General features: G+C 41.5%; 1 protein-coding gene across 1 annotated transcript in view; it reads left to right on the top strand.

The window, feature by feature from the left end:
• Nucleotides 1-13,426, top strand: part of LOC145412377 (luciferin sulfotransferase-like) — an 89,332-nt gene that overhangs the window by 38,406 nt on the left and 37,500 nt on the right. Inside the window, exons 4-5 of the mRNA XM_080282266.1 lie at nt 7,483-7,684; nt 12,614-12,740. Of these exons, the coding sequence (XP_080138392.1) occupies nt 7,483-7,684; nt 12,614-12,740 (329 nt within the window). The remainder of the gene's footprint in view (nt 1-7,482; nt 7,685-12,613; nt 12,741-13,426) is intronic.

Below are 13,426 nucleotides of genomic sequence, written 5' to 3'. Positions count from 1 at the left end.
GTTCAAGGATGATGCAGGCGTGACCTGGATGTTATAAAACATTAGTAGGTACTCCTGTGGAAGATTTTGTCGGGTTGATAGGTGTAAAAACTGAGTCTTTGATGCATTAAAAACAAGATTATTCATACCCAACTCAGAGATACGAGCCAAGCCAGACGCTAGGTGTGCCATAGCCTCATCCCTTGTTTGTTGAAGTAACTGCTGAGATGGACGTTGTGGGAACCTAATGGAAAGTTGAAGGGTGGAATCATCAGCGTGCGAGTGCATAGGATTAGATGTACAGCTTAGAGGATCATTGATGAATAAAAGGAAGAGAGTTGGTGATAGAACAGAGCCCTGAGGAACGCCATTGTTGATAGATCTAGGAGAAGAACGATGGCCGTCTACAACAGTGGCTATAGAACGACCAGAAAGGAAACTAGAGATGAAGGCACAGATAGAAGGATAGAAACCGTAAGAAGGCAGTTTGGAAAGTAAAGATTTATGCCAGACTCGATCGAAAGCTTTTGAGATGTCAACTGCAATGGCAAAGCTTCCTCCAAAGTCCCGAAAGGAGGATGACCAGAAGTCTGAAAGGTAGGTGAGAAGATCGCCAGAGGAGCGTCCCTGATGGAACCCTTATTGACGATCGGAAAGAAGGTTGTGATAGGAAAGATGTTTTAAATTTTTTCTGTTAAGAATAGACTGGAAAAGTTTTGAGACACAGGATGTTAAAGCAACTGGACGACAGTTATAGGGTTGGGAATGGCCACCCTTCTTTGGGACTGGCTGAATGAGAGCAAACTTCCAGCAAGGAGAGGCACAAGTTGACAGACAAAGGCGAAAGAGTTTACCTAGGCAGGGTGTGAGCACAGAAGCATAGTTCCAGAGGACAGCAGGAGAGACTCCATCAGGCCCATATGCCATGTTAGTACTGAGGCCGGTGATGGCAGAAAATACATCAGCTGAAGAAATTTTAACGTCAGCCATGAGGGAGTCAGAGGGGGGAAGTGATAGAGGAACAGCACCGGAATTGCCTGAGGTGGAGTTGGAGGAGAAAGTCTGATTGAAGAGATCTGCTACAGAGCCATCAGAGTAGAAAAAAGGAGGGAAGGATGATGAGGTAAAGTTGTTAGAAAGGTTTTTGGCAAGGTGCCAGAAGGAAAGGGAAGAATTGGAGTGACAGAGTTCAGAGCAATTAGTACGAATGAAATTATTTTTAGCGGAGCCAAGAACAGACTTAGCATGATTCCGGGCAGAAACATAAAAAAGATATGATTCAGGGGTGGGTTGGCTTTGGTACCTTTTATAGGCCCTCTCCTTGTTGCGGACAACATTTGAACAGGCGTGGTTAAACCAAGGCTTTCTTGCATTAGTCAAAGGATATGAGAAAGGAATGTATGCTTCCTTGCCTGAGAGAATAACCTCCGTAATGCACAAGGCATACTCAGATGGCTCCCGGCCACGAAAGCAATAATAATTCCAGGGAAAATCAAAGAAGCATTGCCTGAGGGCCTCCCAATCCGCATCTCCAAAGTGCCACAGTTGACATTTCTTTGGAGGATCCACAGGTTGTGATCGGAGTAGCTCAACGGAGACAAAAGATTAACAGTGTAAGCAGAAGGATTAGTTGTAAGGAAGAGATCAAGTATGTTGGAGCTCTCTCCAAGGCGATCAGGGATACGGATAGGTTGCTGTACAAGCTGTTCTAGGTCATTAAGGATAGAAATGATGTAGGCTTGTTCACCAGGCGGATCAGTGAAAGGAGAGGAGAGCCAAAGGTGCTGGTGTACATTGAAATCTCCTAGAATGGAGATTACAGAGAAAGGAGAAATGGTTAGAATGAGTTCCATCATAGAAGTAAGACAGTAGAAGAATTTTTGATAGTCAGTAGAGTTAAGGGATAAGTATACAGCACAGATACATTTAGTCAGAGAATGACAGGAGAGCCAAAGCCAGAAAGCAGAGAATTTAGAAGAATCAGGTTCAGGAACACGAGAGCAAGGTAAGTCGTTGCATACATATACACAACAGCCACCTTTGGCTTTGAAATGAGTATAGAGAAAGTAGGAGGATACAGAATAGGGTTTGCTGTCAGTTGTCTCACACAACTGAGCCTCAGTTAAGAAGAGTAGGTGAGGTTTAGAGGAGGAGAGGTAGTGTTCAACAGAGAAAAAGTTAGAGCAAAAGCCGCGAATGTTGCAGAAATGAAGAAGTGAGTCAGGCAGTGGTTCCAGGCAGCTCGTTGAGTCGTCACCAGGAGAGGGAGGGATGGTGGGGGCATTTATGGTCCTCCCCCCTGGGGACTCCAAGGTATGGTTAATGTGCGCCATTTTTCTTTAATTTTGAAAACGAAGTGTAATGTGTACTGTGCATGTAGATTGGTGTTGACAGAGAAATTTGTATTAGAGGGCATGCTGGCCTACTTTCTCTGTTACTGAAACACTGAAAAAGTTCAGCAAAGGGGGATGGTCAGGAACTGGTCCCGAGGGCTGATGAAACGGGAGCTCCAGATCTCCCTGCCATCAGCTTTCCATCCACCTTAGGAGTACTGCTCCTCTCGACTGGTGCTACAGTCTATGTTCACTGTAAAAGTTGAGATTCATCGAATGTAACTTGTATTTCGCGAGTTACTGCTATTTTACCGACATATGTGTGTTAAGTTGTCTTTATTGTGTGGAGAACTGGATATATAATGATTTTCTATTGATGTTCGTTTTGGATGTTTTTCTTAGAATGACTTTTTTGTTTTGGTAATTTTGGCCACCATTTTGAGATTTTGTCATTAAAATGGAATGAAAAAATTAAAATAATGCCAGAATCGGATTCCTCGCGCCCGAAAACTTACCTGTAGACTGTGAAAACATTGTGTTTGTGTGCTCAGAACAGAAATTATGAAGGATTTTGTAAATCGACTCTTTTTGGCGACCATCTTGGTTTCTGAAAAAGCCAAGCTGGTGTGACGCTAACATCCACCCAGAATTTGAAGTAAAGACCAAGTATTATCGAAACATACAGTACACAAAAACGATTACCAGCACTGATTGAAAGGTTTGACCCGAAAATGGGGTTCTATCACCGGAGTATACAGGATACTAACGTCTAGTGGGTGATGAACTGGATGGTTTAGAAGTGCGATTAATATACAGTATATGCGAGAGGAATAGCTGAGAAAGTATGAAAACCTTTGTGAGGCATTTTCAGATCTGGGAATAGCGTTTAGCAAAGTAAATAAGAGACGGGCATCATATATCAAAATACTGACAAAAATCTGATGAGACTTTGAAGTGGTTTGATGTTTAATTAGGTACTGTAAAATTACATGAACATTATGCATTTTCTATATGGGTGGTGTGTTAGTTAAAACAGCAACGGTACATCGGGCTTCTGGTATCAAAACTGTGATGAAAATATGCATTACACAACGATTCTTCCGTTTCATTTGGTTCCACCGGTTGTGGAGGCTCCAGCCGGCTCGGTTGTGAACTGGGATTGGATGACTTTAAATTCGAGTAAATTATACTCATTTAAGAGTGTGGAGTATATTCTTTACAGGGTGTGTCAACATCTCGGCAGTATTACACCTAATATCTGATATTGAAACATTGACAAAAATACGTATTAGAGTGCGCTTTTTTTTTTTTTTTTTTTTTTTAACTTGTTCCTGGTCCGTCTGTTGGGGAGCCTCCAAGTTCCCCACAGATGTTCCAATATTAGTTGGGGACACCTTAATGCAATTCCAAATGAAGACCACGGAAAGCTGATAGGGGGCGACTGCGAAAAGGAAACTTGTGTTCGGAACTATGTAGGCTGCTAGGGACTGCACTGGGGACGGCGGTGAAAACGGCCCCGGGTGGGGAGGGCTGGTGTTGTAGCCTTTGAATGCTTAGTGTTGTTGCTGTTGTTGTTGTTATTGTTGTTGTTGATGCTGTTGTTGTTCTTGTTAATAATAATAATAATAATAATAATAATAATAATAATAATAATAATAATAATATTATTATTATTATTATTATTATTATTATTATTATTATTATTATTATCATTATTATCATCATCATCATCATCATCATCATTATTAGGCTATTATCTATTGCTAGACGCTTGATCCCGTAAGGGATGGCCACAAACAAATCGCCTCCATGTCGCCCTCTCCCCCGCCATTTCACTGCTCTGCTGCCAGCTCACACCCCCCTCTCTCATATACCTCTCTACTGTACTCCATTCTGCCATCTCATCCTTGGCCTCCCCTTCTCTCTCCCCTCCTCCACCTTACTCACATACACTCTCCTCGTCAGTCTCTTGCTCTCCATCCTCTCCACATGGCCAAACCACCTCAGTGTGTTTCTCCTAATGCTTCCTGTCACATGCACATCCACACCACAACGCTCCTTCACTTCCTCATTTGTCAATCTGTTTCTCCATGTGACTCCACATGTTCTTCTCAAATAACTCATTTCCACTACTCTCAGACTTGACTTGTGTCCCTCCAACAAGGTCCAAACTTCATTTCCATAAGTTAGGGTTGGTATCACAATTCTCTCATGCAGGAACTTTTTCACTTCCATGCTCACTTCCCTGTTTCTTATCACTGCTTTTGTAGAACCAGCAACCTTTCTTCCTTGTTGTACCCTTTCAAGCACTTCATGCTCTAAACTTCTATACTTACTCATCACACTACCCAAGTACTTACATTTTCCATTTCTTCCTCATCCAACCTCACTGTACATTTGGTGACTTCATTTCTCTCGAAGATCATAACTTTGGTCTTCCCTACATTTACCTCTAGATTCCCTTTCTTAAACACTCTGCCAGACTCATTCACCAAGCCTTTCAGCTCCCCTTCGTCTTCACTTAACAACACAGTATGATCTGCAGACAACAGTACAGTGGGTATCCAAACACTGCCCTCTCTCATTAGGGCCACTCCAACATCCACTGCCCTTCCTTGTACCACTTTTATAACCCCGACTATGGAGACATGACACATCCCTGTTTCAATCCAACCTTCAAATGGAAAAATTCACTTAGTTCACTGTCCACACGTACTGCAGCCTTAGCACCCTTACTCTCCATGGCATCCAATAATTTCCCTTTTACCCTATATATTCTTAACACTTTCCACAGTCCTTGTCTATCCACTCTGTCATATGCTTTCTTCAAATCCACGAAGGCCGCATACAACTTCTTTCTCCCCTCTAGAAATATTTCTACTAAAGACCTAAAAACGAATATCTGATCTACACAACCTCTTCCCTTTCTAAACCCCTCCCTGTTCTCCAACTACATCCTCTGTTATTTCCCTTTGTCAATAAGTATCTTACCATATTCTTTTCCTTTTACACTAAGAAGACAAATGCCCCTATGGTTACCACACGCATCTTTTTCCTTTTTCTTTTTGTACAGGTGAATGATTATACCTGACTTCCAATCCTCTGGGACTATACCTTCCTCCCAGGCCAATCTGCACATCTTCCACATCCATTTTTTTACTATCTCTCCTCCATGTTTCAGCATTTCATCACACACTGCATCAATTCCTTTGGCTTTCCCCATTTTGACTTTCTTCATCTTACTGATTTCCTCTTCTCATCTCACATCCCTCCTTCTCTCAGCCATTCCCCAGGCACTTATACTCGCATTACTTTCAGTCTCTTTGTTCAACAGTTTCTTAGAGTGTTCTCTCCATCTGCTCACTCTTTCTCCCTTCTCCACTAGTAATTTACCATTTTTATCCTTCACTCCCCAACTAGCTTCTTTAACACCCTGTCTAACTCTCTTTCCAGAACATTTTCTTACATTCCCTCATATTTACACTCAAATTCCTTCCGAATTCCTCATCCACTCTCTTCATACTAATCTTTTCACCTCCTTCTTCTTCTCTACATGTAACTCTCTCTTCCATCTCTCAACTTCCTCCACGCCTCAGTTTCTCATTAACTCACTATATGCTTTCTTCTCTTGTGGCACAGCCTGTCTCACCTCTTCATTCCACCACGCTGTTCCTTGCACCCTTTTTCGTCTTCTCTTCACCCCAAACACCACCTCACATGCTGCACATATTTCTTCTGTGAATACCTTGTACACACCTTCCACGTCCCCCATTTGCTCTGAATCATATTTACCCAATCGCTCCTCCATTTCTCTCTTATTTTCTGCCTTTTTTCCATCCTTTTGTTATCTTTCTACCATCCTTGTTTGAACTACTTCCTCCTGTATTTCCCTTCTTCTATTCCACCATTTCATTTCGACCTCGACTTTCACCACCACCAAGTGGTGGTTAGAAAGTCCACTCCCCTAACCTCTTTATATGCTCTTGGATTCATTACACATCTCATTTTTTTTTATCCACGCACATATAATCAATCATTGCCTTCTTTTCATTCAGTTCACCACCCACCCTTCTCATCACTCGTCACATATATCTGTGCATCATTTTGTGTCTGAAGAGGGTATTGGCTATCACGAACACTCTTCCTGCGCGAATGTCCACTTGAGCACAGCGATTCTCATCAACTTCTGCAGGCACACCCCATTCACCATCTACTCCATCCACCTTCACATTCCCTACTGTTCCATTCATATATCCAGTCAAAAACACTCTCTCACAGCTTTCAAACTTTTTCATGCACGCATCCACATTTGTCCAGAACTCTTCTTTCACTCTGCTTGCACTATCTTGCGTTGGCGCATACAGACACACAAATGCCCACATTTCGTAGTCCAACTTTCAATCTTACCCACACAATCCTTGAGCCAACTGATCCATATTCTCTTATACTGTCCTTCCATCACTTGCACAAAACAATACACACTCCTTCTTTTGCCCTCTCATTCTCACCCACTCCCGCGCATTTACCCTATCCATACTCCCATTCTCTCACACTTTCACCTCTCCATTTAGTTTCAGTTAATCCATATTCATCCACTTTTGCACCCACAAGCTCCTGCAGAATCTCTCTCTCTTTCAACTCAGCATTTGCGTCCCTTACACTCCATGTCACAACCCGTACCATATCATTTGTTCGGTCCTTGGTCGTCACCTGTTGGTCAGTCCTGGTCCGAGGCTTCTTGTTCATATTTTTAGTTTGTTGTTTTCCGGGAATGGGCATTGACCCTCTGCGACCCACTTGTTCTCACGTTGAGAACACGTTTTGGCTAGTTATAAAGTTACCACCAAGCGTTGTCAATGATTTCCTGGTTTACAGGAAATCATTTGGCTTGCCACTCAGTGTAGAGCTGCCCTAAAATCCGAGTGCCGCTACACTAAGTGGGTGGATGATGAGTGCCCCCACCTACTTACATTGTTATTATTATTATTATTATTATTATTATTATTATTATTATTATTATTATTGTCGTTGTTGTTATTGTTGTTGTTATTGTTAGTGTTGTTGTTGTTGCTGTTATTATTTGCATTCAATATAAGATTGTCCAATAATAATTTTGATTATGGCGTTATATTAATTCATACAGTGACTTTGGCCATTGCTCTATCTTCAGCTGGGACATGTTCTTACCGGGAAATATTCCAAAAGGTAGCCCCTTCCTGGCAATGTCCCCAGCCTTCACCAAACTCTGTCCTGACGCTGACCCCAACGACGGCATCTACCTGCAGCTGGCTGAAGCGACACCTGACCCACGCACCATCAAGACCCACCTTCCTTTCTCCCTCCTCGACTCGTCACTTCTGGAGAAAGCCAAGGTACACTTTAAAGGTTTTATTAATGCTCGCAGTGCACTAGGCTTTCCAACACAGCTCCTCCTGTTCCTTCTGGCAATTTAACTTCTTCCCTCCCACTCCACTTTTATTTTTCTTTTCATCCGTATACAGTACATATAAAAGAGAAGCTTGTCTGTCAGTCTGTCCTGAATGGAAGTTGAGGGGGATACATATAGAACTCTAGAAAACTCTAATTGGTTTATCATTTTATGGCGAATTTAGGTGTGTACATTACAGCTCCGACGATCCGAAATGCATCTAAGGACACTTTCGAAGCGTTGGAGTGGTGCAGGCCGAGAGATCAGCCCGGGGAGGATGAACATAAACTCTCTCTCTCTCTCTACACACACACACACACACACACACACACACACACACACACACACACTTATTTATATATATATATATATATATATATATATATATATATATATATATATATATGTGTGTGTGTATGTATGTATGTATGTATTCCCTGTCTCATAGTGGGAATTAAAGAAAAAATACAGAGGAGGGGGTCCCTAGCCCCCTCACCCCGCCCCTTTTAGTCGTCTTTTACGACACGCAGGGAACACGGTGGCAGAATTCTTCCGAACACAACCTGGCCGCAGAGTATTAGTACCACCCCATAGTGCGGCCAGACTGTGTCCCTCCCGATTGCGTTATATGGGGCTGAAACGTGGAATCTGGGTGTAGCAAAGAGGAAAAGCTTGAATGTAATGGAGATGAGGTGTCTGTGGAGTATGTGTGGAGTGACGCGTATGGATCGAGTGAGAAATGATGAAGTGCGAAGGAGAACGGGAGCCGTGCGGGAGAAGGATGATTGAGTCGAGGAAAGGTGTTGTCATGGTTTGGGCATATGGAGAGAATGTATGATGAGCGATTGGTGAAAAAGATAACTGGATCGGATGTGAGACGTGTACGGCTGAGAGGAAGACCACGAATAGGATGGATGGACAATGTAAAGAGAGTGTTGGATGCGAGAGGGATGTCTGTTGAGCAAGGAAGAGTGCCTGAGCATGCTAGGAATGATTGGAGAGAAATTGTGAATGAATAAATGATGATGCAGCCCTGAGGGGATACTCTCACGCATTTTGTCTGATCAGCTGCTCAGGTCAGGGGCGGGTAAGGGGATGGGTCCATTACGATGTGGCAGGGATAAACAAGCTCTGCCGTCGGGCCCTGCTACGGATGTCGTTGATTGCACTGCGCAGTTGAACCTCATGCGATGTGGTGCAGTGATGATCTGTCCCCTCTCCCCTTGGGGCTAAGATGTAAATGAGTGTGTGTGTGTGTGTGTGTGTGTGTGTGTGTGTGTGTGTGTGTGTGTGTGGATGAGTAAATTGGGAGTCTTCCTGTCTCGGCTATCTCCCTTTCTTTTGGGGAGGCAGCCTAGGTATAATATATATATATATATATATATATATATATATATATATATATATATATATATATATATATATATATATATATATATATATATATATTACACAGTACTATACAGTATATAGTATATATAGTTGCAGGGAAAACGTGGCAAAGATTGGCTCAGTCAAGAAATTAGTGGAGAAGGTTGGGGGAGACCTTTGTTCAGTAGTGGACATGTAATGGGTGATGATATCTATCTATCTATCTATCTATCTATCCATTAGTGATGGTCCGTATGTAAGTTTTTCAACATTCGCGAATGTGATTACGAATATGAATTTTCAATATTCACGAATACGAAGCGAATGTGAATATTCTGTTTGATGACATAAAAACCTCAGTTATTCATATTTTTTTGTACGAATTTATTTCATTGCATGATTTTCAGCCATAAAAAATTGACTGAACAAATTTCTGTCAATTTGAAATGTTACCAGAATGCGGGCCGAGGACCCAACTCTTGCATGCATCCCACCAACCTCTTTCCCTAACCTCCACCCCCTGAAAGAGGAATTATATATATTACTATGCAATTTTGACTGTAGTTTAAATAATGTATACACTGTAGCTGTTCAGCACTGGTATGATATCATGAACAACTGAAAAATGTATTGACATAAGGACTTAGTAGTTGAATCTGATTTTTGCTAGGCTACATTTAAGAAATAGAAGCTTCTCAGTTCTCTCAGCAGAAAGTCTGTTTTCCTTTTCATCATGCATCAGACCGGCACCACTGCAGTTGGCTGGCAACACTTGATAAAGGGCAAGCCAAGAACATCTGGGCAAGCTGAGAGAGAATCGGATACATTTCTTTATGCATTCTCCATCAAGTCAAGGGATCTTCAGCCGCGGCAATGTGCTTCTCTTTGCGGTATTAGTCGGTGATTTTTTACGTCTGCTGACTCTGCTGTGAAAGATAGTTATCTTCATCATCACTGCTTGATGAAGAGATTGCATCAAGCGTTGAAGTAAAATCGTTGATTGTAGATGGTTGAGAAACTTGAGATGCATCTGAAAGTTTGTTTTTTCCTTTACATTTCTTCTTGAGCACTCGACCGAAGTTCTCCAGACAAGCGGGCGATGCTATTCTTCACTCTGTAACAAATTGGGATGAAAAAAAATCGCCCTATATCTTCGGTCCAAAAATGTGACCAGAGTAAAAGTGTCATTACTCTCTGAATCTACTGAATCAAACCTCTTCGATATTTCTTTCATTATTTTTCTTTCAAGTTCTTTATTCCAGGGATTTCATCGGTGAGTGACTTGGTCGCCATTTTGAATGTGGTTACAAGAAGTATTACGTCAGATATCGATGATGAGGCGCTGCTGATTTTCTTGGTAATATCCTCAAACGGATGAAGAACAGTGATGCAGTTTGTCAGAAGGGATTAATCTTCAGTAGTAAATGACCTGATTTTAGAGTTTCCTCTCGCATACAAGCAAAGTAGCTCCATAATTTCTTTCATTCGAACCATCATCCAGCATGCTGTTCCATCGACTGGAAACATCATGTATCACTGATAAATGGGGAACATTTATTTTTAGCAGAATTTCTTTAATATTTCTTGTACCATGGCTGAGTAATTGAAGTGAGTGGCTATAGACCTGCATTTAGAGAGGAGGTCTGTAACTGATTTTTGTGAAGATATGCCGTGCTTGACCGCGAGATGAAGTTGATGGGAAGTAGACTTTGTGCTGCTGATGGTTTAAAAAAAAAAAAAAAAAAAAGTGCTTTTTTAATATTAGCATCGGCATCCTTATGACACAGTGAACATTTTCTGAGGAAATGCTCCATCGAGTTGAATATACTACTCAAATATTCTCCGGTGTGGCGTTCAGAGAGTGATTGTGTGCAATAAACTTCCTTAAAGGGCATGGACTCATTAAATATTTTATTCCGAGTATTGCTAGACTCAGACGGTTGGAAGAAACCCTTCCCCTCAAAAAGGTTAAGATCGCGTAAAGAAAAAAGAAAAAAAAAATCCATGCTTCAAATCGTTCCAACGAACGATACTGACCACGACGGCCAACAAAGGGGGAAGAGTCATCATAAGCAGAGAAACTAAGTCTGTTGTTTACATTTCCACTCTTTTTCCAGTGTCCTTATGAGTAGGAAAAATAATTAATTTAGCACTCCATTTTTACTGCGTGTGTGTGTGTGTGTGTGTGTGTGTGTAATATAAATAACTTTTTTTAGAAGCTGATGTTTGGACTTAACTGCTACCAGATCAGTAGGCAGTTTCTTTAATATGTCTTCCAAAATTTATATGATTATAGAGTGTATTATAGGGTAAAACAAGTGCTCGTGGGCCCTTCTGGCCCCTCGCACTTGCTCCTGCGGAGAGCTCTCGCCTTTATGTGCTGTTCTAGTCTAACGTTGTCACTTTGATTTTTTGCTGCTAACTAATTGATCGTGTTATCTGCAGCTTCGGGAATGGAACCCAAGTTGTCCGAACGCAAGTCCGAAATACTTTACTGTAGTTCTACCTGTGGGCAAATAATTCTACGGAGATCCTATACCGGGCCCCAGGAGCGGCGTTTTTTTGGTCAAAATGTGATCGCTTATTAAATATAGTAAAAGTTTTTCAATCGTGATGGGACCAAGTTTTTTCACATCAGCGAATTTTTTGCGATTTCTGTGCCAATTTTGGTGCGATTTGAATGTGTAGTTCGGCTGCCCAAAATACACACACACACACACACACACACACACACACACACACGGCTACTGCTATAGTATATTGAACAAATTCTCGTGGGCCCTTCGGGCCCCTCACACTTGCTCCTGCGGAAGGCACTCGCATTTATGTGCTGTTCTAGTGTAGCGTTGTCACTTGGATTTTTTGCAGCTAACCAATTGATCGTGTTATTTGCAGCTTCGTGAATGGAACCCAGTTTATTTTAGTTCTACCTTTGGGCAAAAAAATTCTACGGAGATCCTATGCCGGACTTCGGGAGCAGCTTTTTTTTTTTTTTTTTTTTTTTTTTTTTTTTTTAATGTGATCGCTCATTAAATATAGTAAAAGTTTTTCAATCGTGATGGGACCAATTTTTTTCACATTACCGAATTTTTTGCAATTTTTGTGCCAGCTTTGGTGTGATTTGAATGTGTACTGTACAGTAGTATCGGCTGCCCAAAATACACACACGCCTACTGCTATAGCATATTAGATTCACAAGTTTTTTTTTTTTATTTTTTTGCTTCAGAGGTTTGATTGATTTCTGTTTTTATTCGTATCTTGCTTGACCAGATGCCACCCAAAGCACCTTTTGCTAAAGACACTGCGATATGGACTGAAAAATTATCAACATGTTTTTAATATTACAATCCCTTCGAAAGATTGTGGGAGGTGGTATACATTTAATGTCTCTACATGCAGGTTCTCACCTTGCTTTCGTTAACTGTCTCATTAATATTTTTGAGATATCTCTTCTCTTCTACCGGACTCATCTCCACATCTCATGATCTCTGTCCCCCTAAAGGTGGTGTACGTGGTGCGAAACCCGAAGGCTGTGGCCGTGTCAAACCATCACCACTCACGACTCTTCCTCGACATCAATTTCCAAGGTTCTCTCGACAAGTTCGTCAAATATTTCATCGATGACAATCGTGAGTGGTAAACAATTTTATTACTGAATGGATGTATCACCATGAGTAATGTGGTTCTTTCTCAGTTTAGCAACAAGAAATTGTTTTAGCATTACATTTTTCTTTGTATTCAGTCCCTGAAGTTTTTTCCCTCAGCATATACGAGCTGATGCTAAGTAATCAGTCATTTGAGTTGCATCATTCGTGTCAGGAAAATGGCTTCACACACACACACACACACACACACAGGGGGGGGGGGGAGAGGGATGAATCAGAGTGTCAGTAGACACTGTATGTAGGTATGTAGGATTGTTCCCGACGCTCCCTTGGACATCAGTAAACAAAATCCTTCGTAATTCACACACACACACACACACACACACACACACACACACACACACACACACACACACACACACACACACACACACACACACACACACACACACACACATTTGAGAACTTTCATTATCATCTGTCCATAACCTTCAAGCTTTTCTTTAAACAAAACGGTTGCTGAATTAGCCAAAGTTTAATGCTAAAGAGTTTAGGCACAGTTTGCCAAGAATCCCAATTTTTCCATATTGTTCTTCTTCTTTCATAGAACGCCTTAGCTTTAATATGGCTTAACAGATCACTTTGTATTTAGCCAGAGGAATTTCAGTCTTCACTGTGTCTAATCACTGATACGTATTGGCTGAAAAAGG

This window comes from Coenobita brevimanus, chromosome 93 (genome assembly GCF_032717465.1).
Source record: "Coenobita brevimanus isolate Jiangsu-jjx chromosome 93, ASM3271746v2, whole genome shotgun sequence".
Classification (NCBI taxonomy): Eukaryota; Metazoa; Arthropoda; class Malacostraca; order Decapoda; family Coenobitidae; genus Coenobita; species Coenobita brevimanus.
This window is presented reverse-complemented; position numbering and strand designations above follow the sequence as displayed.